The sequence below is a fragment of the Xenopus laevis genome, chromosome 6S, assembly GCF_017654675.1.
Source record: "Xenopus laevis strain J_2021 chromosome 6S, Xenopus_laevis_v10.1, whole genome shotgun sequence".
In the NCBI taxonomy this organism is placed as follows: Eukaryota; Metazoa; Chordata; class Amphibia; order Anura; family Pipidae; genus Xenopus; species Xenopus laevis.
This window is the reverse complement of record NC_054382.1, coordinates 24,109,745-24,136,439: the sequence shown is the minus strand read 5'-3', so window position 1 is coordinate 24,136,439 and position 26,695 is coordinate 24,109,745. Positions and strand designations below refer to the sequence as shown.

The 26,695-nt window shown below is 39.3% G+C and overlaps 1 protein-coding gene across 4 annotated transcripts in view; it reads right to left on the bottom strand.

Moving 5' to 3' along the window:
- The window catches only part of cdk14.S (cyclin-dependent kinase 14 S homeolog), a 288,439-nt gene that overhangs the window by 38,680 nt on the left and 223,064 nt on the right, over positions 1-26,695 (bottom strand). For all 4 annotated transcript variants that reach the window (XM_041567463.1, XM_018269154.2, XM_018269153.2 and 1 more), the window contains 2 exons: positions 11,263-11,402; positions 4,267-4,410 (listed from right to left, as the gene is read on the bottom strand). In XM_041567463.1, the coding sequence (XP_041423397.1) occupies positions 4,295-4,410; positions 11,263-11,402 (256 nt within the window). In that variant the 3' untranslated portion in view covers positions 4,267-4,294. The remainder of the gene's footprint in view (positions 1-4,266; positions 4,411-11,262; positions 11,403-26,695) is intronic.

The window sequence follows — 26,695 nt, the reverse complement described above, 5'->3', positions numbered from 1 at the left end:
CAATAGTTTAGAGATTGTTTTGCCAACTCCACAGTTATTGTCATCTTCCCATTGTCCTTTGTACATTCAAATGTCATCCCAGACGGTCAGCCACTTCAGCTCCAACAGCCTTTTATGTCAAGAATGTTTCTTAGTGCATTAGGGGGAGAACAAAGCCTGTCTAGAGGATTCTGGCTGCTGTCCTGATATTAATAATGCAGTATAACACAAGTAACATATTCTCACTCTTGTGTATGAACTACAAAAACATTAACAAGCAAGCACATTAGGAAAGACGTTTCTGTATAGATGGCACAAACATTCTAGATCTTACAAGAAGTGTTAAAATAGGCATTGATTACTATACGGGCAATAACATATGTAAAAGGCAAATATTTATTGATTGGAATTGATTTGATACATCACAGTATGAAACAAATCCATAGTTTACATTAAATCTGAAACACTCCCAAAACTAATTTGCATTTCTAGGGATCTTTTGTTCATTAGAGGTGATCCTTTGACAATGCTGTAACTTGGTGGTTGATGTTCTATAAATGAAACTTTATAATGTTGTTCTGCCTGAGACTACCCCTTTCCCAAGTAGAACCCCCTAGATCAGTGATCCCCAACCAGTAGCTTGTGAGCAACATGTTGCTCTCCAACCCCTTGGATGTTGCTCTCAGTGGCCTCAAAGCAGGGGCTTATTTTTGAATTCCAGGCTTGGAGGAAAGTTTTAAATGCATAAAAGCTAAGTATAGTGCCAAGTAGAGCCTCCTGTAGGCTGCCAGTCCACATAGGGGCTACCAAATAGCCAATCACAGCCCTTATTTGGCACCCCAAGGGGCTTTTTTATGCTTGTGTTGCTCCACAACTCTTTTTACATTTGAATGTGGCTCGTGGGTAAAAAAGGTTGGGGACCCCTGCCCTAGCTGGTACTGAGGCAGCATGGAAAGCCTACAAATGTAGACTCAAACCTCAGTTCTTGAGTTAAATGAAAAATCTGGACAAATATAAAAACTAACAAATTTAAGAAAAATCTAAAAATTAAAACCAATTACAAATTGATATAGAATAGAGCTGCCTACGTCTTTTTTTTTTACATAATTTTTAAGGTGAACTAGCCATTCTGAGGCAGGTTTTAGGTGGTCTAACAAGTACCGTATATACTCGAGTTTTTCAGCCCCCAAAATATGATGAAAAACTCTACCTCGGCTTATACTCGGGTCAAGTCAAAACGGTCGCCGGCGTCCAAGAATAGTCGCTGGCGTCCAAGAATAGTCACCGGCGTCCAAGAATAGTCTCCAAGAATATTCTCCTGCGTCCAAGAATGGTCGCCGGCATCCAAAAACGAGACGCCGGCACCTCCAATGGGAGCAGAAACCCTCAATTTTTTGATTGAAACTTACCAGAAGCTGCTGCATTTCTCACCCTAGGCTTATACTCAAGTCAATAAGCTTTCCCAGTTTTTGGAGGTAAAATTAGGTACCTCGGTTTATACTCGGGACGGCTTATACTCGAGTATATACGGTAGGTAGAATGTGTTGTTCAATCTCAAGTACCATATATGCTCAAAACATGCATGTGACACATGGACATCGTAAGGCACCCCCCATTTAAAGCCAATAATCAGCGTGTCAGAGTTTCAGACCCTTTATAATGTATATGCATGGCTGACTACAAGAGTGTTTGGTGCAGTTGACATCAATCCGTGTATGGATGTATAAGATAACCACGACCCAGAAAAAGGAAACATTCTAAGCAAATGTGTTTGTCTATAGTCTTGTGCCCAGAACTTACATGATTAACCCCCTGGCACTGACGGATTTGCATTGGAAGCTACTTTAAATAATTCATAATGTTGGCTACCCTGTGCAGCTGGATGGTTTGGAGATATGTCTACAGAGACTAAGCTTCAGGGAAAATGAGAATTATCCTGTCAATGAAGATGTAAACACAATGCTCAGAGGCAGTCTTATTTGCGAGATTACAAGCAGCTCAGGAAGAAGGAAGACTGTAATTGTTGGATGTTCACAGAACAAGGATGAAGTTTCTGATGCTACAACAAAAAGCAAGATCATTATTAATGACACCAGTGTATTAGGGTTGGGTGACATCAATTTGGGTTGAATAAAAACAAGTTGATTAAAGTGACTGTGTTGACTGTTGTTCTACAATAGCTGACAATATTTTGTTTTGTAAGGGTAGTTACACCGACTAAGAACATGTATGTCTGAATGTGAAGTTCATAGGAGTTGCTGAGACTTGTCTTACTTAATTGCCCTGTTCCATCCACCCACCACAAGAGTATCATCAGACAAAATGTTTAGCTTTGACACAGATATAGAATATCCGGTTGCCTAACTTCCAATAGACGAGAACTCAAAATCAGGGCTGTTCACCTTCCAACACTTTGTTCAGTTCAGATGGTTTCAGATTGTGCCCCAAAAATAAAGACTTTTTCCACTTACTTTCTATTTTCTAGTTGCAACCATTTTTCTAATATTGAAGTTTAAAGGTTCACTTTTTACCTTCTTATGTCTTCCTGAAGCCGCTCGGGGGGTTGCCAACTTTGTAAACTGTTTTAAATTGATACATTAAATTGATATATTTGTTATTTTTGCCCCTGCTGAGTTGAATCCCTGCGTTTCATTAAAGGCAGATGTTAGAATTGATACAATAGTTGCTGATATTCAACAGGTGCTGCTGAGAAATGGATCAATTAAATGTAGCAAACTGTAACAATTGCTACAATTAAGGGGGTTATTTATCAAAGGTCAAATAAATTTCGATTTTATTCACAATTCGAATGGTATGTTATTTACGAAAAAATTAGAACGTCTAAAATCAAATTTGAATTGAGTTTTCCTCCGGAAAAAAAGACTTTTGCACGCCAAAAATTTGGCTCATCACTACTATTAACATCTTCAAATAGTTCAAAGGACCTATGCCATTGACTTCTACATGAACTCGGCAGGTTTAAGGTGGAGAATAGTCAAATTAGAACGGTTTCCAGGGTTGAAATGTGATGAATCTCACATTCAAATTCAAATTCGAGTTGGTGGTTTTAAATTCAAATTCGTGGGTTTTGACCAAAACAATTTCAATTTGAATTTTAAATTTACCATTGAACCTACGTAAATCTGCCCTGAAAGGTTCAGAGTCTGCACGTGGATCACTGAGCTGCCAGTCGGAGAAACAACAGGGAAAGGAACATTAAACTTTAGACTTAAATTTTGGAAAGATGATAGAAAATAGTAAGCAATTGAAAAAAGTCTTTATTTCTGGTGAACAATCTGAAAACAATTGAACTGAAAAAAGTGTTTGGAGGTGAACAACCCCTTTAATCCATGCCCCAGCCATTCAGAGTTACATCCCCTTGATGCTTTGGGATCCCTCTCATCACCTGGTAAGCACTATCCCTTTGGGGCCTGCAATTCCGTATTGCTTCATATTAAATGGGACAACTGGGGGGTTTGCGCAATGGTCTCTTGAACCTAACCCCCTAAACAGGCCCGGATTTGTGGAAAGGCCACCAAGGCCCGGGCCTAGGTTGGCAGGATTTTAGGGGGCGGCATGCTGCCCAACCACACCCACATTGGTTCAGAATCACTGGGGATATGCAGTTAATACGATAGTTTATTTGAATTTCCCATGCACCAATCCCCATTGCTCCAGTCCCGGTGATGGAAATTTGCACAAATAAAGTGGAGGGGCAAACAGCAGTGGGCCTAGGGGTGCCCGCTATGTAAATTAGGTCCTGCCCCTATGGTGCCATGGCCAGATAAAGAGGTAGTATGGTGAAGACTCCTAACCAAACCTGGGCATGTACAACCATAATAAGTTATTTTGTGTCAATAATAACATGATGAAAAAATTCCATTAAAAGTTTTTCCTATCTGCTTGCAAATATCAGCGACATCTGGCGTGGGCAGGGCTTTATGAATAACAAAATATGGAAATGTCTAAAATGATTGCAACAGCAACCAGCACTGAGAGCAAACTAAATGGTCCATGATTTTCTTGACATAAATAAAAAAAATGGGATTATAAATATCCAGATTTCCACCAGCCTCTGCCATTCCCATTCAGAAATGAACATTGCAAACAGGGCCTATTTACAAGATTCACTAGGTTGCCTCTATCAGATCTATAGTCTCATTGGTTTCTTACAACAATTTTGGAATTGGAAGTGTTTCAGGCAAATGGTTTTCCCCCAGAACCTGTCGCAATCTGTCCCCTGTAAGTCTGCTTATTTCTTGTAGCAATAATACAGATATATCTTACCTCCATGTATGCGTGTGCAAGGCAGTCATCAGTGCTTGCTGTTTGAAAGACTTTTGCTGAAACTATTGTTTTTCCCAAACACTCTCATACTTTCTCCAGCTTCAGGTTGTAACTTCACATTCGGTACCGTAAAAATGGAAGACACTGTCGGAAAATAGACATTCAGTTAAAGTTTAAATGGAAACAATTTCTTGTTTTGCTTTGTTTCAAGTTTCAAGTCACCAAACTATTGTGGATAGTTAATAAATCTTTTTAAAGGGCTCTCTCTATTAGGGATGCACCGAATCCAGGATACGGTTCGAGATTCGGCCAGGGTTCGGCCTATTTCAGCAGGATTTGGATACGGCCAAATCATTCTGCCTGGCTGAACGAATCCTAATTTGCATATGCAAATTAGCATGGGGAGGAGAATCTCGCACAAAACAAGGAAGTAAAAAAATGTTCCCCTTCCCACCCCTAATTTGCATATGCAAATTAGGATTTGGTTTGGTATTCAGCCAAATGTTTCGCGAAGGATTCAGGGGTTTGGCCAAATCCAAAATAATGAATTCGGTGCATCCCTACTCTCTATATAAGTACAGATATTGGACCTGTTATCCAGAATGCTCGGGACCTGCCGCTTTGAACAGATCTTTCCATAATTTCATACCTTAAGTATGCTAGAAAATCAGGTAAACATGAAATAAACCCAATAAGCTGGTTTTGCCTCCAATAAGGATTAATTATATCTTAGTTGGGATCAAGTACAAGCTACTGTTTTATAATTTATTACAGAGAAAAAGGAAATCATTTTTTAAAACTTGGATTATTTGGATAAAATGGAGTCTATGGGAGACGGCTTTTCCATAATTCTGAGCTTTCTGGGCAATGGGTTTCCAGATAACGGATACCTGTACCTAAGAAGCATTAGGAAAATACGATTGTTAGTGAGTTCTTACAACCTATTTTTTTTTTCCTGCTGCAAAAAATCCCAGGTTGTAACTAGTGGAAATTGTTAGGCTGAGGAAGAATGTGTTTCTCTAGAGCAACAAACTATTATGTCCACTCCCATACAACATGAACACATTGATTTGCAGCAGAAAAAAGCACATTAATAAACTATTTAAAATATAGCAACAAAAAAAAGAGTGCAATTTACAACTATTATGTCTGTTCTCCCAGTTGCTCTACATCCCTAATATAAAGAGTTACTGATACAGGTTTGTGAACTGTTATCCAGAATGCTTGGGGCCTTGGGTTCTTTCTGTAATTTGGATCTTTCTAATTAAGTCTACTAGAAAATCATGTATAATTTAAATAAAACCATCAGGTCGGTTTTGCTTCCAATAAGGATTATTTATATCTTAGTTGGGATCAAGTACAAGCTTCTGTTTTATTATTACAGAGAAAAACATAACAACAAAAAATGTGGATTTCCGAAATTCTGAGGTTTCTGGATAACGAATATGAGGGATGCCATGGATTTCTTTTCTTCCAAGGAATGTACATGCTGTTCTGTGAAGTAACACCATTATTCATTAGGTATGTGGAGATGCACCATGGCAAACTGACTTTGCATTGCCCAATTATTATAAAAAAAATGAAAGCCACAATTTAGTGTAACAAAAAAACAAGGCCTTATTTACCATTGGCACTGGTGCAAGTGCTAAAGCACCAAGGGGACAACATTGCATCCCTTAGAGCCCATGCATGGAGCATGGCAACGGTTGTTGCAGGTGCAGTTGCCTGCAATGGGGAAGCCCAATACCTTGTGCTATCTACTGGCCACACTCCTGAAATATTTGGCAGAATACCGAACTGAATCCAAATCCTAATTTGCATATGCAAATTAGGGGTGGAAAGGGGAAAACATTTTTCACTTCCTTGTTTTGTGACAGAGAGTCACGCAATTTCCCTCCCTGCCCCTAATTTGCTTATGCAAATTCGGATTTGTTTCGGCCGGGCAGAAGGATTCAGACGAATCCAAATCCTGCTGAAAAAGGCACAATCTTGGTCGAATCCCGAACCGAATCCTGGATTTGGTGCACCCTTAATATGCTTGATACCTGCCACTTCTGCAGCATCCAGCTGGGCTCACCTTAAAGACATGCTTGACCCTACAGACCACGGCATCCATGAAGAACAGTGTATACAGCATTACTCTGTATCCCAAGACTGCCGCAGCTTACATATGTTTACAAGTATATTGCAATTCTGCAAGCCAAGTCGGTATATACGAAAGTGGAGAGGCCTGATCCTGCTTCCGAATTTGTGTTTGCGAACGATTATCTGCCAGACACAGAAACCTTATTTCTGTAACTTGAAATTTCACTAGAGGCATAGAACGCAAACCTTCCTTTAAAATATAATGATTTTTCATCTTTATTCTCCCCCCCTTCAAAAGGTTTCGCTGCTCCTGATGTTTAACGTTATGCAAAGACGGGCTCCTGCCAATGAATATCGCCTTATGGTTATGCTTCTGCAAATAACCTGCTGTGAGCTGATAAAAGGATTAATGCAGCCAAAATTCTTAATCTGTGAAATTACAAATTAAATTCTCATATTAAAAATACCACCCTGAGGTATTTTTTTGTGGTTTTAATTCCCCTCTGGTGTTCTGCATATATTGTGCTTGTTAATGACTAGGACACGTCTCTCCCGGCTGGCAGCCTGCTGCACAGTGATAATGTGCAGCCATTTATTTTACTGATGGAGCTGGAATTAACCACTGACTGATAAACTAAGTGGCAACTGGGTAATAACTTCATATTAAGTGAAAAGCACTACTAGAGAATACTGTATTCAGGGACTATCAAAATCCTAGCTGTGCTTAATCATTCATTCAGATCGGATTGAGATGTCACAAATGTAAAATGATCACAGTGGAGTGGTCTGGTATAAATGCTGAGGGGAAAAGAAAAGAATGAATTCATTTTATTTCATGAAGGGAGAAGCAGCATTTGTAACCAACACTAGGGACTCTTTTAAGCACAATTAAACCACCAAGCAAAGGCCTGTTCTACTCTATGTGCTGCTGGATAACAGAGGGGTGCAGTTAAGGGGTCTGCAACCCCAAAACATTAAAGTGTTATAAAGCAGCGGTCCCCAACCTTTTTGGCACCACGGACCTGTTTCAAGGCAATTTTTATGAGGACCGGGTGGGATACAGATGCGTGCGAGCATTTCAGTCTTACCAAAAAAACTGTCCAAACAGTATTTTGATCCTTATCGCGATCAGTAGAAAGCTGCCTGGTAGTGATTCTCCCGGAAAATTCACGGAAACATCGTCAAATTGGAAAGTTTCACTAAAAAATCTTGAAATTTGGACATTTTCACGAAAATGTCGTGAAAAACGGATATTCTCACGAAAAAATCATGAAAATCACTAAAAAATCGTGAAAAATTGGAAAAATCGGAAATTGACGCCCGCGTCCAAGCTGATGCTGGCGTTAAAGACAATTGGCGTCCGAACAGTGCTGATGTGCGCTGATCTTGACAAGAGCGACTTTTTGGACGCGCATCCAAAACATTATACACTCAGTCAAAATGACTCATGACTAAAGTTGCAGCACAAGTGAGACCTAAAAGGAATGTATTACAATGCAATTAAAATGATGGTGTTAAAAATGTACCTTAACAATATCAAATTTGTGCAATACATCAACTTCTTTTATGGCTCACACTTGCTCCTGGTCCCGCACACTACATTAAGTTATAGGGGCAAATTTACTTAGCTCCGAATTTGCGCCAGCGACGGCTTCGCTCACTTCGTAACACTTCGCCAGGCGTAGATTCGCCAGGGCAGCGCAAATTCACTAAAATCTGAGGTTGCATCCAGGGAGCCGAAAGGTAGCAAAGTTGAGCTAGCGTTAATTCGTCAAGCAAAGCGAAGTTACGATAGCGATGCCTAATTTGCAAACAGCGGCAAGTTAAAGTACAATGGACGTATATGCTGCAGCAACTCCATTACATTACACAAGCCCGGGAAACCTTAATAAAATAAAGTTGTTATATTGCCCTATACATGTGCCCACTGTATAGTTTATGTGCCATATGTTAGGAAATGTAGGGGGAAAGGAGGGTACCCCAAAAAAAAATTATGATATTTTTCAGCCTATCACCCTGAAAAAAGTAAAAGACACCAGTGTTTTTTGGGACTAAAAAATTTCTAAACTATTTTTAGAGAAACTCCTATCTACTCTATTGCACTTCGCCTGGTCTGAGCTGGCGAAGTAAAGTCTGGCGCAAGAGATAACGTTCAGTAAAATCTGCAATTTAGTGAATTAGCGTAGGTACGTCCCTTCGTCAGAGCGCAACTTCACCTGGCATAAGGGTGCAAAGTACCGCTAGAGTCTGTCTACTTCGCTAACGAATTTACGTCAGGGACCGTTAGTAAATTGGCGAAGTGCCAAAATGACGCCACGCTGGCGAATCTTCACTAGCGTTAGCCAGTTCACCCTTTAGTAAATTTGCCCCATAGTGTGTATAGCATGCCATAACCTATTAATTACTACTTATTGTACATGCAAGTGCGCCCAGCCCAAACACAATACCCTTGTAGTGTTTCTCTTCTTAAATATCCATAGGACACTGCTTAAAACCAGGACAAGCCAATCACAGCCATGTGCAGAGAAGAAGGCTACATGAAATGAGAAATATACAGCAAGTGGGGCAGTCTAAATTACTGCTTGGAGGGGGTTGACTTCCCCAAAATAATGCTTTGACTTGATTTCTTTGTATATACAGTAACCTTTGAATGTATGCAATTCAACCATAAAATAATAGTTTTTTAAATCATCTGTAAGAATATAATTAATTATTCCCTGGTTTTTACAGATACTGGAAACCGTTTTAATTAATGATGTGAATAATGCTTTCTTTAGTAGATGATGATCATTGAATGAAGAACATATCCTCAGCTCCTGCTATACTGCTGAAGAATGCCTTTGCTGAATTAGATTTATGCACAGACTATGAGAAAGAATAGTGAGTTTTCCCCTTCTATACCCCAAATGATGCAAAACCACACCTAAATTGTCCAGCCCAGCTCCTTCTCACTTCCTTTAAGGGTAACACAAGAGGGTTATGGAAGGAAATAAGGACGCTTGTTGCTAGCTACCATTATAGTAGTTGGATCCTCAATTTCTTTGCAAAGTGGTTCTTGTGACCTGGGCCTGAAGTCTTTGCTGTCTCTACTGATCTTCCACCTGACCTTGATCCTATCTCTAACTACTGACTCTACTCTAGTTGGTTGTGTAGAAGAGGCTATGCCTCCATGAATACTCCTGTAGAGCTACTTATACCACTCTAGCTATACACACATTTTTGTAAACAAAGTACACTAGGGGGCAGATTTATCAATTGAAAATTCATATTAAAATTTTTTGAATTTCAAGCTAATTTTTGTGTACTTCGACTAGGGAATAGTCCAAATTTGATTTGAATTTAAAAAAAAAAAATTCAAAACAACTCCCATTACTTCGAAATTCGACCCTTGATAAATCTGCCCCTAGATGTGTACTAAACGATACCTGCCAATTGGTATTCTTGGGTTGAATGGCAGTCTGAAGTTATTAGAAAACATCCATGCAGTAAATTCTATCTGCTGATAAAAGCTTGCAATCCATGTGTGTGTTTTTTTAAATGAACTAACTTACAGTATCTTTGATTCCATATAATATTCTTCCAAGAACACTTTTCCCCCTCCTCTACTGCTTTAGAACTGCTCAGTATAAAAATAAGTTTCAAACACGTTTTTTTCTAAAATTACAAACAGTAAAAAATTTTTTATTTGAACTGTCTTTGCGTTTTCTGGATGTCACACTGTGTTAAATCAAGTGGGATATGATTCTTCATTGAAAATTCAAAGAATCTGAAATGCTTGATACTTATTTCTATATTTGTGTTTTTCGTTGCTTGAGGGATAGCATACAAGAGTTTCCATTTACTTCTGAATAATCTGTACGCGCTTCACAAATGTCACTCTAGCAACAAAACAGTCTTCTTCCAAATTGTTTTCCTTGCCTTACCCTTCATGTTGAGCACATATTCTAGGGTTATTAATGTTTTTTTCACACATTTTAAAGGACTCTCTGATATAGTTTTTCATATGGACAAGGCTGGGTTCTAGCTATTTCTTGGCATTGGAAAAGCAATGGTTTGACTTTTTTGAAAGACCCTCTTTCTTGTACAAAAGCTAAAGTAAAGTTATTTTAGACAGGAGCTTTGAAAATGTCTGGGGCAAATATAGGGCATGTTACAATATACATATTTTCTAAGACAGTTCTGGCAATTTGGTGAGAGCTTAGTAGCACAGTCAGCCAAAGGAGGTTAGTGGTACTGATGCTCTACCAGTGAGCCCACCAGCAAAGATTCTAATCAGGACAGCCTATAGACACACCTATGAAGGTAAACAGATGGCACATTTTAAAATGGAACAGTTGTGATGGGTGGGTGGGGGCAAAATTGCAAAAGGGAATGTGACTGAGAGGGACAGATGTAAATAAGAACAGGTGCAAAAAAAATGGACTCTAGTAAAGTCCCAGCCATAGACCCCCATCTGGGGCAGGCTTTGCTCCACCAATATTCAAGGTATTTTTACTCCACTGATCAATTTAGAAAGCACAGCCCCAAAGAATTAGCTGCTGCTAAATAAGTCAAAAAGAGCAATAAAATATGGGATATTAACTTTCATCCCCATAAGAAGAGCTCTTGAACATTAACTACACACGCAACCGAGAATAATAGAAGAACTTCAGTTTATATGACCCAAAGGGGCAGTATCTAAGGACAGCTAGTGCCTGTTAATTAAGGCCATGATATGAAAATGGATATTAAACTGGGGAAATGAGGATTCAGGATTCTGATTCTTAGATTAACTCATTTGACACAGGCATGAAATGTTTCTCAAATATTTCTTCGGGGTGAAATAAATGCAGAAACAGCGTGGAAAATAAAATATTGGATCCAAGAAAAGAGACAAAAAGCAGAAAGGAAGGAATCCGGCAGTGTACTTACTGTCACTTAGCTCCCATAGCCGGGGAGGGAGATCACTGAAATAATCATGGTTCAGAGCAGCTTGTGCCGACAGTCTGTTCTTTGGAAAACACTGGAGCAGCTTGGAGGCTAGATCTTCTGCATGATTCACATAGCTCAGCCTGCAAAGCATGACAAAAGAATCAAACACATCAGTGCAAACAGGAATCAAACAGAAAATATACCACGTTAGACTTCCAAGTTTCATGGTTTGTAGTACCAGCAGGTATTTACATAACCTGGTGTAACTTGGGAGATACAATCACAAGTCTTTAAAAATCAGAAGACCTTTTTGAGCACTAATCTGCCATTTATACAGGCACAAGAGTTAATTGCTAATTATTACAAAATGTTGTCTCTGTAAAGATATGCCAAGTGAGGGCTGTGATTGGGTTTTCGGTAGCCCCTACGTGGACTGACAGCCCACAGGAGGCTCTACACCAGTTTTTCATGAAATTAAAACTTGCCTCCAAGACTGGAATTTAAAAATAAGAACCTGCTTTGAGACTACTAAGAGCAACATCCAAGGGGTTGGTGAGTAATATGTTGCTTGTGAGCCACTAGTTGGGGGATCACTGATCTACATGTTTTGCTTTTTCATCCAAGCATGGGTCTAATTCCATGGTGTCTGCTCCCAGAAGTGATATATGCATGTATAAAGAAATGTACAATTGGTGGGTATCTAGTTGCTTTCCCCCAGATGAATATTCTGGTGAGATTAGGGTTGCCACCTGTCTGGATTTCAAGGTATTTGGTCTCTCCAGATGAAACCTTCCTGTCCGGATTTCCAAACTAGGAAATCAGGACAGGACATTGAAGTTAATGACATGGTGATCAACCAATCGCTGATCTCCACATCATCAGTCCCTCCCCCAATATCATACCCCAGCCCCTGACATTATCTGCCCCTCCCTAACATCACCTGCCCTGCCCCCAGGATCATCACTGAACCCCCCCCCCCGACTTCATCTGCCCTGCCCCCGCCTGTTTTCTGTGAAAAGAAAAGTTGCAACCCTAGGTGAGATGGTGGAAGATCTGGGGAAATATCTTAAAGGAAAACTATACCCCCAAAATGAATACTTAAGCAACAGAACAGTTTATATCATATTAGGTGGCATATTAAAAAATCTTACCAAACTGGAATATATATTTAAGTAAATATTGCCCTTTTACCTCTCTTGCCTTGACCCACCATTTTGAGATCACCTGACCAGAAATACTACAACTCTGACTGTAACAGGAAGAAGCGTGGAAGCAAAAGACAGAACTCTGTCTGTTAATTGGCTCCTGTGACCTAAGAAGTATAGTTTGTTTGGTATGTTTGTGTGCACCGTGAATCATACAATCCCAGGGGGAGGCCCTTATTTTTTAAAATGGCGAATTTCTATTTATGATTACCCAATGGCACATACTACTAGGAACATATATTATTATGAAACTGGTTTATTTACATGAAGCAGGGTTTTACATATGAGCTGTTTTATGCAATATATTCTTATAGAGATCTACATTGTTTGGGGGTGGTATAGTTTTCCTTGGAGAAACCTAGGGCTTCATTAGCTAGTAACAGCAGGGTAGCCCTATGCCTTCATTTTACATTTTAATAAAGACCAAAGTCCATCAACTCCTCCAAATGAACACCATTTAAAGGAGTAGGAAAGGTTAAAACTAAGTAAGCCTTATCAGAAAGGTCCATCTAAATATACCAATAAACCCCCAAAGTAGTGCTGCTCTGAGTCCCCTGTCAAAAGAAACACTGCATTTCTTTCCTTCTATTGTGTACACATGGGCTTCTGTATCAGACTTCCTGCCTTCAGCTTAAACCTCATTGCCCTGGGCAAGAGCATGCTCAGTTTGCTCCTCTTCCCTCCCCCCTCCCTTCTCTACTGTAATCTGAGCTCAGAGCAGGGAGAGACTCAGGCAGAAAGTGATGTCACACCATATTAATACTGCAGCTCCTATCCTAAACAAACAGTAAGTTTCTAGAGCTTTTTACTCAGATATGGTAAAAAATTCTACAGAATAAATATAACATTCTATCTTGCACTATTGCAGCTGATCTATTGGCAAAAAAATGCCTCCGTAGCTTTCCTTCTCCTTTAAAGTAAGGCAAACTGTAGGCCTTCAGTGTTTGGAATGATAAGAGTTTCAGTTTAATACCATTCAGTATACAATCCCTATGACAAAATATGAGACCTAAACATTTGTCAGGTGTCAGTCCGCCTTTAGGAAATGCCATACAAGATTGCTTTTTTTAGTAGCACAAACATGTAGCACCAAAGCCATGTAAGGTGATTCTGTGATTCTTGCCTGAAAGTTTTCAGGAGGTTGTCCCAGACAGCAGAGGTGGGTTATTTCAGGCAATGTAGATTGAGAACTTATATATTACTGTGTATAAATAAAAAGTAACATGTGATTCTTCTGCATAATACAGACCCCTGCAATAGGCCAAGGCTGAATTTTAACTATACAGCTGTGAGATAAATGGTACCCAGATGTCTAATCTATTACATCTAATACTGCCTAACTCATAAGTAAATGATATGCTAAAGACCACAGATGTTATGGAGAAGTAGAGCTTGCCCAAGGAGCTTTGGCACTTAAGACAAGGGTGGTTATCTGAGCCCTCATGCTAGCACCACACCATTAACCCTGTCTAGTAGAGTTAGTGGAGAACATAGACCAGGTAACACTAAAGATGAGTAGCTCAATGAGTATGCACACTACAATAAACATTCCTCTGCTGCCTACCCCTAGTTCCAGCCATTTAATGAAGAAAAATTGGCGATGTGCTCCATATTTGCTCTTGAGGACAATGACCTTGGGGATTTAATTCGATTAATTAAACTCCAGGAACATGTTTTTGTCTCTGCAGAGTGCTACTACATTCCTTTGTGAACTCTGGAAAAAGTCCCAGTTTTTGGTGACGAATGCAAAAAAGTTGTAGGATTCAGATTTTTTCACGATTTTATTGAGTTTTTTCCGCACAAGAAATTTTTGGAAAAACATATGGATATAAAAAGAGGGGAAAAGTCTGTGCGGATATGGTCAGAGTAGTTTTTTTGAAAATTGGGAGAACTTTTCAGATTTTGATAAATAACCCCCTCCGTGTCTCTTAGGAGAATCAAGCAATCTCTTGTAATAGTGTAAATAAATTGATAATGAGCAGTAGTATTCATTATAGAAAAATTATTTTGAGCATAATATATTTTGTGTGTACAAAAAACAGATGAAATAAATGTAACCACAGATCAGGAAGACAGAGCAGAGTTCATAAAAGTGGCATTTTGCATGTATGGTTGTAAATAAGCCCATGATTTCCACATTATCATCTTGATCTGTTATGGCAATGATTACTTCTACTCACTGTGTATTATCCACGTGTTGAGAAGATGCAATATTGGGAGCTGATCTAAGAAAGTTCCTTTATGCTTCACTTGTGTATATACTGTTAAGTCACAGGGGGTCATTTATCAACACTGGGCAAATTTGCCCATGGCCAATAACCGGTGACAACCAATCAAATTGCTGCATTAATTGTTCTACTTGCAGCTAGTTTTAAAAAGCTAATCACTGGTTGCTATAGGTAAGTGCCCATGGGCCTATGTTTGACCATTCCTGCTTGAGTAGTACTAATTGTGCTCAGTCCTCTTTAAGAGGAAACATATGTAAATGAATGTAATGGTGAAGGCTTGTTGGAAAGACACCAAACAATATTTTATCCTGGACAGGTATGGGACCCGGGGCTTTCTGTAATTTGGATCTTAATACCTTAAGTCTACTAGAAAAATCATGTAAACATGAAATAAACCCAATAGGCTGGTTTTGCTTCCAATAAGGATTAATTATATCTTAATTTGGATTAAGAACAAGCTACTGTTTTATTATTACAGAGAAAAAGGATAATTTTAAAAAAATTGAATTGTTAGGATAAAATGGAGTCTATGGAAGACAGCCTTTCCGTAATTTGGAACTTTCTGGATAATGGGTTTCTGGATAATGGATCCCATACCTGTATATGTTATTGAAGCTCTATATTACTCATAAATAACATATTTGGGTATTTTGGGGGGGTTTCACGATGAAGACATACTTTTGAACTTCTACACATTTTAATGCGTAATTTCCTATATTTAAGTTATAACAGCATCTCACACTTAATTTTTTAAACATTCTTACCTATAAAAACTTCTAATTTCATATCAGTTGTTAATATATGCATTTTGTATACAATTTCAAAGCCATTGCGTCCTTTGTTTTTCTACATGTTCGCATCTAAAGTAGTCTGTTAATTAATTATGTTAATCCTGCAGTTACATTAACAGTGGGTTTCAGGATCTCAGGCCATTGTGGCCTGAATATAATCATTTAATTACTCTTCAACATACAAGCAAAACAATGAATTCCTTGCAAAATGTGAATAAATCTATTTATGCAAAACTAGTCTACCTAATTCTCTACACTGCACAAAGTTAGCAGGGAAAGATATAAATGATCATAGTGACCTTTTAATATTGAGCAGACTGGTAAGTCTCTCCTTCTTTATTAGTCATATGACTAGTTATTACCTAGTCAACTGGGGCTCATTTATCAACACTGGGCAAATTTGCCCATGTGCAGTAACCTATAGCAACCAATCAGTGATTAGCTTTCTTCAGCCAGCTGCAGGTAGAACAATGAATGCAACGATTTTATTGGTTGCCATGAGTTACTGCCCACGGGCAAATTTGCCCAGTGTTGATAAATGACCCCCACTATCTTCCTTGATAGTAATTTACTGGCAGTGGTTACGTCTCTTTCTCATTCCATGACCTTTAGAACCTCTGCCGAAGGTCATACCTCCCTCTCTCAACATCCAAAAATGTTTCTCCCTATTCTTCCTAGACTAGTGATGGGCGAATTCATTCGCCAGGCATGGATTCGCAGCGAATTTCCCCATTTTGTCACCAACTAATTTTTCCGTGAAACTGCTGCAAAACTTTGCTGCATCAAAAAAGTTGCACGTGTAAAAATTGTTGCGCGTCAAAATAATTTTGACGTCCATTGATTTTAATGCATTTGGACAAAAAAGTCATGCGTGTAAACATTGTCGTGCGCGTCAAAATTATTTTGATGCCCATTGACTTCAATGCGTTTCTAGGATTTTTCACCGTTTTGTGAATTTTTCGGTGACATGAAACAGGACAGATTTGGCCATCACTAGTCTAGACCAGGGTCGGAAATGGGGGTAGGCAGAAGAGGCACCTGCCTAGGGCGCAAAGATAAGGGATTACTTGGCAGGTACTTACTGTATTAAGTTTCTACTGCCTACCCCTAGTCCGTGTTCGCTGACCTCTCTAGCTCTCCCCTCTCCTTTATCCTCCACTCCTTCACCTGCACGCATAGTCAGGTGTGCACACGCAGTGGGTAGCGGGCTGAGTAGCCTCTGATATGAGGCTAGACATATTGTCAGTTTCCTAGGTGCACTGAGTCATGTGACTTGTGCTCTTATAAACTTCAGTCACTCTTTACTGCTGCACTGCAAGTTGGAGTGCTATCTCCCCCACCAGCCTATCAATGGAACTATGGGAAGGTAACCAGATAACAAGCTAACTAGTAAAAAACCCACTATTGCTGGCTCTTTCTGAAAACACATGACCAGGCAAAAATACCCGAGATAGCTGCCTACACACCAATATTACAACAACTAAAAATATACTTGTTGGTTCAGGAATTACATATTTATACGGTAGTGAATTATTTGCAGTGTAAACATTGTCATTTAGAAATAAAAAGTACACTATCCAAATCATGACAAAATCCCTTTAAGAACTGAATCTGGCCCTTTAAGTAAATGCTACACCTATACAGCTACAACTGCTGGCACTGAGATATAATATATATATATATATATATATATATATATATATATATATATATATATATATATACATACATACATACACACACAGTCTATATATGTTTAGCTTTTACAGTTCTTTGCTTCTAACCCACATTATTAATGAAGGAACCTCAGAGGCAACCAGGCTTATTAGTCAAAGCCGTAATAGTATAAAAACATCCTTCAGTCAGGTCGCTGTTTTTACCGTAAACGGGACCAGTCTTTGCCAAAGCTAATATTTTTCAGTCTTGAAGAAAGACAGCTTGGTCTTAGACACACTATGCCTTGATTCACAATCTTTTTGTTTAATGTCTGATATTCAGCACATTGCACTTAACTCGTTCTGAACTGCTGCGCAGACCATATTTTTCGACATTTATATCAGGGTGGGAAGAACATGCAATTTGATGCCATGTTGTAAAACATAATATCATAATGTAGCTGATTAAAATAGCTCTGCTTAGAACTTGAGAAATTTTCGATGACTGGCTGGTACCTTTACATGTTAGGCCTCAGGAGGCTCTCTAGGCTTCACATTGGAAGTATACTAATGGGCTTCTTGCTGTATTCCCCTGCAACATCATTAAGGCCAACTGCAGGCAATAACTCAATCAAACTGTTATATAAACTTGCCTTTTCCTATAGTATTTGCTTCGTTATTAGGCTCAGGGTCTGTGATCTGCTTCTGCATGTGTTCTTGAGTTCCTGCCCTTGTTACCTACTGAATATCCTGCAATTAGGATTCTGTCCTTGCCTTGGTTTCATAGTTTTGCTTGTTTTAGGACTCTGCTGTTTGACTGCTGATTACCCTTATTTCTTTTCCTGCTGTTACCTGCTGCCTGCCTTGTAAACTCTCCTATTTCCCCTTGAACTAATGTATAGTAAAAAGAAAGCTGTGCTCACCACTAAATTTTAAACCATTAGGCAGGAGACTTTGACCACAACATTCACATTATAAATATACTGTATAGATAGGACTCTTGTCATTGTATGAATATTATTGTCATGACCGTATTGCACCTCACCTACTGGTTTAAAGTTTGGTGTTGAGCACAACTTTCCCTTTGTTGTAATAATTTATACAGGAGCAGTGGCCAGCTCCATGTTGTAGCTCCCACCATCCCCAGCTACAGTCAGGTGATCCCAGTGGTGGCCAATAAAAAGGGAGTTTTAACCTTTGAAAGCAAAGTTAGAGGTAAACCATCATCCCTGATTAGACTGTATAATGAAGCAATAGAATTCTTAATGAATCAGGTTAACGAGAGTGTAGGACTGGCCAGACCAGGAATGACTGACCTAGTTGATAGATTGAATATATTGCAATATATGGACAAACTATCCCTGTTTTGTTTAAAGGGGAGGGAATTTTTGGTATCTTAGGGGCGTATTTATTAAGGGTCGAAGTGAAAAATTTTGTTGATAACGGAATTATCCATAATTTCAAGATTTATCACACTCTGTCCCTTGAAGAACTTTAAACCTGCTGAATTGTCAATGGGAAAGGTCCAGGGATCAATTTGGTGATGTTTACAGCCTTTCTGACATTCTCCGAAAAAAACTTGAATCAAGTATTTTTAATTAGATCCAAGTTTTTCCAAGTTCGATTTGTTTCCCGAAGTTTCGCAATTCGTTTTCTGAAGTCGTCCGAAGTTGCCTCACCAGGAAACTTCGGCACATTTTAGACCACGAGAAGGCAGTTCGGGGAGAGTAGTCGTTTGTCACCGGCAGGGGTGATCCTGGCCCCTCCACCACCTGAGGCAGCAGCAGTTGCTGCTGCCCCCCCTCCCCCAGAAATTCGCTCTTAAAGTACCAGGAGCAGCATTTTTGCCGCCCCTGGTACCTAGTGGGGCGCTGCTGCCTGAGGCGACAGCCTCAACTCGTCTCATTGGCGAAGCACCCCTGGTCACCGGGCAACTAATCTCCCTGAATCTGACCATATACCCTGACCCTTAACCTTCTAATACTAATTAGTCTGTATAGCAGAAGTTATAACTCAAGAAACAAATAATTACTGTAGAATGTGAAGGCTAGTTAGTGACCTGATGTTGCTCCACAATATATTATTAAAAATTCACCTTAATGTGAAAGGAAAGCCCTTGCAGATCTATGCCCTCAGTGACCCTTTCTCTAAGAAGTGAATATACGAGAGATAGCGATGCTGTAAATCAGATTTTTCATGTAATGCTTTTCGCAGGCTTAAACTGAACTGAGTAAAGAGAAAATCACCTTTTCCGGTGGGATTCTTAAATGATATATATATATATATATTTTGTTAGAGTTTTTAGCAGACTGTACTGTGAATTTATATCATCTCTGCTGAATCTTGGCAAGAGATAAAAGGGGGAATAAATGCACCAGTGCATTTAACATTCCACAGAATTCTCTCCTCACATTTCTATTTCCTCCTTCGCTGGACACAAGCCAAGTTAACAAAAAAAGGGGGAGAGAGACAAATTCTGCAAGCATTCCATGTGGTCAGGGTGATTTTCTTTCTCACCACTCTTAATACCATGGAAAGTTTGCTAAGCCTAAACACAAAAGTACCTGTTCTGAGGATGAAGTTGGTGCAATTATGTAGGAGTAAGCAACAAGTTCGACAGAACACAGGTTGGTGAAATGAAATACTCCCATTCCTATATCTGTTATCTCTCTTTTGGGAAATACTCAACCTGCACCTGACCCTAACCTGCATAACCTTAAAGGAGAAGCAAACCCAAAAGTTAAAAAAAACCCTACCCTTCTACCCTACCCTAAAGGTGGCCATACACTATAAGATCTGCTCATTTGGCAACCTTGCCAAATGAGCGGATCTTTACCCGATATGCCCACTAACGGCTGGGCGATATCGGATGAATTCGGCCCTGGGGCCAAACAATCAGATTACAATACTACGAATGGACTCCGAGGGGTTGCAGGACCGCATCAACTAGCCAATGTGGTCCTGGATCGTACAAAAAAATCAAACTTGACCGATCATTATCTAGTGGCCGATTTTTGGCCTGATATTGATCGGGAGGACCCATCTGGAGCCCCCACATGGCAGATAAACTGCCGAATTGGTCTAAAGGACCGATATTGGTAGCTTTAATCTGCCCATGTATGGCCACCTTAAGTGTTACCCCAGGCAAATGCCCCTAACTTTTTACTTACCGCTCAGTGCAGATTCAGGCATTCAGGCACCATCTTCTTCTCTTCGGTAATCTTCAAAATCAGACCGGTGTATCGGCGCATGCGCAGTTGGAGAAATTTTCTAATTTGCGACAACTGCGCATGCCCCGATACTCCCGAAAATTGCCGAAGCGCCGGTCTCATTCCGAAGATTAACGAAGCGGCTGAAGATGGTGTCTGTCAACTCCGATGCCTGAATCTGCACCGAGGGGTGTGTAAAAAGTTAGGGGCATTTGCCCAGGGTAACACTTAGGCTTTGGGCAAGAGGGGGTATATGTAGGGTAGGGAGGTAGGGGTTTTTTAACTTTTGGTTTTACTTCTCCTTTAACTCGCACCCAATCCTAACTCGCAAAATGTTGCCAATGTAGGGCATCTGACCAACCTGTACCTGCGTCTTCTTGATCTGTACACTACTTCTGTGTACACCTCTTGTTTCAAGGCAAGGAATCTCTGGGAGCAGTGTAGGAGTGTACTTCTCCAGTCTGAACAGCACCCAACTCTAACCCGCAATGATCACCCAGATTTAAACCCAAACCCACCCAACTGGTGGTCAACCTGCAAGTCACCACTGGTTTCGGTTCAACCCGCACACCACTAATTTATACGAGTATTATTTTTATTTGCCGGCCGGGTAGATATCCAGCCAGGTGGCAACCCTACACCAAAAATAAACTACCGTAATGATATAAAAAAAATAAAAAAAATATGTAAATAAAGCACACTGGGCCAGTGCTATCATATTTTGATAAACATTCATAGATATATACAGGTATGGGATCCTTATCTGGAAACCTGTTATCTAGAAACCTCTGAATTATGGGATGTCCGTCTACCATAGCGTCCAGTTCAAAAAAATAATTCTAATTTTTAAAAATGATTTCCTTTTTCTTTGTAATGATAAAACAACTTTGTACTTGATCCAAACTAAGATATAATTCATCTTTATTGGACACAAAACAATCCTATTGGGTTTAATTCATATTAGGATTTTTCAATAGACTTAAGGTATGGAGAGATCCAAATTACTTTATCTGGAAAACCCCAGGTCCAGAGCATTCTGGATAACAGGTCCCATACTTGTACAAGAAATCATAAAAAAGCCACATCTGCCTTGAAATACCTGCAAATTATAACATATCTCTCAAAGCTTTAAGGATATAACAGATCTAAGCCAGATATACATGTAAAGAGAGCAGATTTCACAGAATTAGATGAAACACAGCACATTTTGTGGGAAAAATCAAATAACCGTGTGTGGCGAATGCTTTGGATAAGCCAGCTCCTTTTATGGGTATATGTGTGTATCAAATGCAATATTTACATCTATTTATTTACACACACCTTCCTTTGTGTGCAGCAGCAAGCTTGCATAAGAAATGCTGACATCTGTTCAGAGAGGAAAATCTAAAGATCATTTGTCAAATATGAAGAACCAATACGCTGTCAACCTATTGCTTTCCTGAAAGCCTTAGAGGCGTCAGAAGAAGCCAGTTATCAGGGGTCCAGCGGATATCAGTTTAATACATATGCAAGAGCATGCAAGTCTAAAAGTGCTGGGACATATGGGCATATTTAAAAAATAAATAAAAAATGCTCCTGGGAAAATCATAAAAAGAAAAAATGACAAGGAGCAAAACTATAGCCAAGAGGTTAAGGAGCTGGAGGGGGAAAACAATTATCCTTCTTAGCATGAATTGTGAGCGGGTAATCTGTAAACAAATGTATATAATACACAAAAGTCATGCATATCTTGTAAACTATATCCTTATAAACTAGTGATGTCATCAGTTATAAACGGTGAGTAGTCATTTTTGCCACATGACTCACTAAAACTTGTGTATTATAATAAATGAAGTATGTAAAATATGAGGATATTAGAAGTAACCTCGGAGTTCCATGACCTGTATATGGTCATGGAACTCCTTGGTGACTTATAGGGGCAGATTTACATAGGGTCGAATATCGAGGGTTAATTAACCCTCGGTATTCGACTGTCGAATGTAAATCCTTCGACTTCGAATATTGAAGTCGAAGGATTTACCGCAAATAGTTCGATCGAATGATTAAATCCTTCGAATCGTTCGATTAGAAGGATTTTAATCCATCGATCGAAAGATTTTTCTCCGACCTAAAAATTGTTACAAAGCCTATGGTGACCTTCCCCATGGGCTTACATGGCACCTCGGTAGGTTTTAGGTGGCAAACTAGGGGGTCAAAGTTTTTTTTAAAGAGACAGTACTTTGACTATCGAATGGTCGAATATTCTAACGATTTTTAGTTTGAATCGTTCGATTCGAAGTCGTAGTCGAAGGTCGAAGTAGCCAATTCGATGGTCGAAGTAGTAGCCAAAAAAAACATTTGAAATTTGAAGTTTTTTTTATTCTATTCCTTCACTCGAGCTAAGTAAATGGGCCCTATAATATCCTTATATTTTACAAAAGGGGGTACTTTATTCACTATATAATCAACAAGTATTAAACATAAGTGGGAAGCGTACTTAAATGTATACAAATTAGTAAGCGGATAACAGGTTTTATACTTGTACTGTGCTAGCCATAGAATAACAGAGTGAAACCGTTTATTGGTTAGATTACTAGATTATAAAGTACAAGGTCCCTGCTCTTAGGCACTACTGCAAAAGCATAATCAATTATGAAAGGGAACCCTGGAATTATTTCCAGTCTGGCTGTATCGGTATTTCTAGGCAGGTCCGGATTTGTGGTGAGGCCACAAAGTCCCAGGCCTAGGGCAGCAACATTTAGGGGATGTGCCCAGCCACATCTCTAAGGAGCACTGGAGATTCGCTCCCCAATAGGCCGGCGCTAGGACCATGCAGAGGAGGGGCGTGCACACAAAAGTGGCTGGCACTAGGACCATGCGGCCTTGGGGCGTTGCTATTACTAGAGCAATAGCGCCTTGTGCTCAGATCTCCGGAATCAAGCACATTTCCCATGGAGCTGGGAAGCATGCTGTCTCTTACCTTATACCACTCTAGGCCAGGGCCTTTGTGGCCTTGCTCAAATCCGGGCCTGTCAATAGGCAGTAACCTAACTAGCCGGCGCTGGGCCCCGTTGTGGGCCGTGCAGCTTGCCCCCCCCTCCAGAAGCGATCTTCCTACTGGCTACATCTGTGCGCGATCTGCTTACGGGCCCTGCGGGGGTGTGGGCCCTGGTCCAATCACAACCCCTGCTCCGCCGGTAGTTCCGCCACTGTCAATAAGCACTATAAAATTGCCAAGAGGGAATTGTACCCTAATAATTTGAATAAATCTGTGTTTCCCCACTTATTTCCCAGTGTAGTGGAAATACTTCCCAGAAGAATAAAGGTTGTTTTAGCAGAAAATGGACCAACTCCATGGTATTAGCACTTGATTTTGGAATGCAATTTTGGACAGGTAAGTGTCCAGGCACTTGTGGCCATACAGTATATATTTCCTGACCACATCTTGGATGTTTTAAAGGTTATTTTGGGTTAAAACACCTAGGGGATTATTTATTATTAATTCCAAATGCCAAAAACACGAAAAAAAATCCAGTTTATTTTACTATAAAATCCGAATTTTTCAGGATTTTCAGTAAACCCAAGGATGGGAAAAGTCTAAATATGAAAACCTGGCATCTCAGACCTGCAGAGGTTGTGTATAAGTCAATGGGGGTAGTCCCAAAGATATCCTGATATGTGCTGGTTTTCGAGCAAAAATGCAAAAAATCTGATTGGGTGGAAAATCCAAAAAGTTGGTACAATTCGAATTTTCATACAATTTTCTTGATTTTTTTGAGTTTTTTACCGCAGTGGAATTTTTCAGGAAAATGTATTGATAAATAAGTGGAGATAACCCGTGCAGGTTTGGTCGGAGTATATATCAGAAAATAAAAAGATACATTTGGATTTTGATAAATAACCCCCATAGAGTCCCATTCAAACAAATTCAAATCTGAGAATATAAAAACACAATTGCGTTTTTCCTTGCTTTTTTAAGAGGAAAAAACTCAAACCGAATAGTTGAGTTCACATATTTGTCATATGGAAAAAGTTGCACTCCAGTGAAAATCACATTGTTCCCTTTATAGGTGTGGGACCTGTTACCCAGAATGCTCTAGACCTGGGGTTTTCTGGATAATGGGTCTTTTTGTCATTTAAATCACCATACTTTAAGTCTATTAAAAAAATAATTGAATAATTAATAATTTAATAAAAATAATAAACCCAATATATTTGTCTATAATGTCCTCTAATGTACTTGTAAAGTGTAATCATGTCCCCTCGCAAGCGCCTTTTTTCCAGAGAAAACAACCCCAACCTTGACAGTCTCCCCTCATAATTTAAGTCTTCCATCCCTCTAACCAGTATAGTTGCACTTAGTCTCTGCACTCTCTCCCAGACCTGGACTGGCAATCTGTGGGTTCTGGCAAATGCCAGAGGGGCTGCTATAAATTGCCATAGACAGTCACTATATTTTGGGCTGGTGGGAGGCTGTTTGGGCTGCTGTGTGGCCTGTTTGGGCCTCTGTGTATCTGAAATGCCAGGGCCTATTTTGAATCTCAGTCCAGGCCTGCTCTCTCCAGCTCATTTATATCCCTCTTAAGTAACCTATAGAACCTATACAAAAAGGCACAATTATGTTTTCATCCCTTGATTTATTTTCCTTTTTCATGCAAGCCAGAACTTTAATTGCTTTAGTGGCCACAGAATGACACTGCCCAGAATTATACAACTTGTTATCTACAATCACCCATACATTCTTCTCAATGAAAGGGGTTGTTCACCTTCCAAACACTTTTTTCAGTTCAGTTGTTTTCAGATTTTCCCCAGAAATAAAGACTTTTTCAAATACTTTACTTTATTTATTTTAAACTGTTTTTCCAAAATCTAATTTCAAGTTGAATGTTCTTGTCTCTGGTGTTTGAGTCTGGCAGCTCAGTAATTCAGGTGCAGACTCTGGACTGTTAAAATTTTGCAACAATTAGTTGATCCATTTCTCAGCAGCATCTCTGGAGTATTAGCAACTATTGTATCAATTCTAACAGCTGCCTGTAATGAAACCCAAAGATTCTGCTCAGCAGAGACAAAGATAAAAAATGTATTGACAGTTTACAGGGTTGGCGACCCCCCTCCCAGGGCTGCTTCAGAAGGTGAAAAATGACACTTTACACTTCAATATTAGAAAAACTGTGACACATAGAAAATAGAAAGTCATTTGGAAATGTCATTATTTCTGTTGATCCATCTGAAAACAACTAGTTGTTTGACGGTGAAACTCCCAACACACTGCCATTTAGTGTATAACTTGCATTTATATTATTTCTGCCAAAGTGCATAACCTTGCATTTATCAACATTGAACCTCATTTTCCAGTTTGCTGCCCAGTTTTCCAATTTAGTCAAATCGCTCGGCAAAGTGGCAGCATCCTGCATGGAACTTCTAGTTCTTTTCAATTTTGTATCATCAGCAAAAATAGAAACAGAACTTTCAATATTCAGGTCATTAATAAACAAGTTGAAAAGCAACTTAAGCCAGTTCTTTATCCAGGTACAAATACATTGCCCTTATTTTACATTTTATTCACAGATTTTACACCATTTTTTTCTGGGTCTCTGAAAGAAATATAAAACGAGGATATACAGTACTGTAACTTGCTGCCTCAAATAATCAGGGCAGGAATGCCGTACCAATCACAGCACTGCTGCAAATACAGATACTGCCTGAAACAGCTAAGGAATTCAATAGCACTGTGTATTTAATACTACTGTTGAATCTCACTGTACAAAACACCACAGTTTTAAAATACTAAGTAATACCAATTTAATAGAAGAGAAACAAAGCGCTTCCTTTACATTTTTCTGAAGACTATGCTGAATTACTTTATATGCATTTTTACCCATGAGAATCAAACCATAAATAGAAAAAGTTCAGCTCAGATTTCAGAGCATGCGAGTTCCGGCTTTCTGTTTTTACATCTGGTGCCACAGATGAAGAGCAAAAGATAAAAGATTGTAGTAACTGAAAAGAATGCTTCGTAAGAAATACGCCTCTTTGGGGAAAAAAAACAAACAGATGTCAAATATGCTATATTCACCAATTTGCTATAAATATATAAATGTTCTAAATAAACCTCTTTTGTGCTTCTATTTTAATTCTCTAACAGGTTCCTTTCCTAGGAAATTGTATAACTTCATGTAATTGACTATTCTCATCAATTTTTTAATGATTTATTGTAATGACCCATTTACGTTTGTTTATAAAAAATGAAGCAAATTGAAACTTCCTAGATGAAAAATATACATGTGTTTCTTGTAATACAGGTAGGGGACCTGTTATCCAGAATGCTCGGGACCTGGGGGTTTTCGAATAACTGATCTTTCTGTA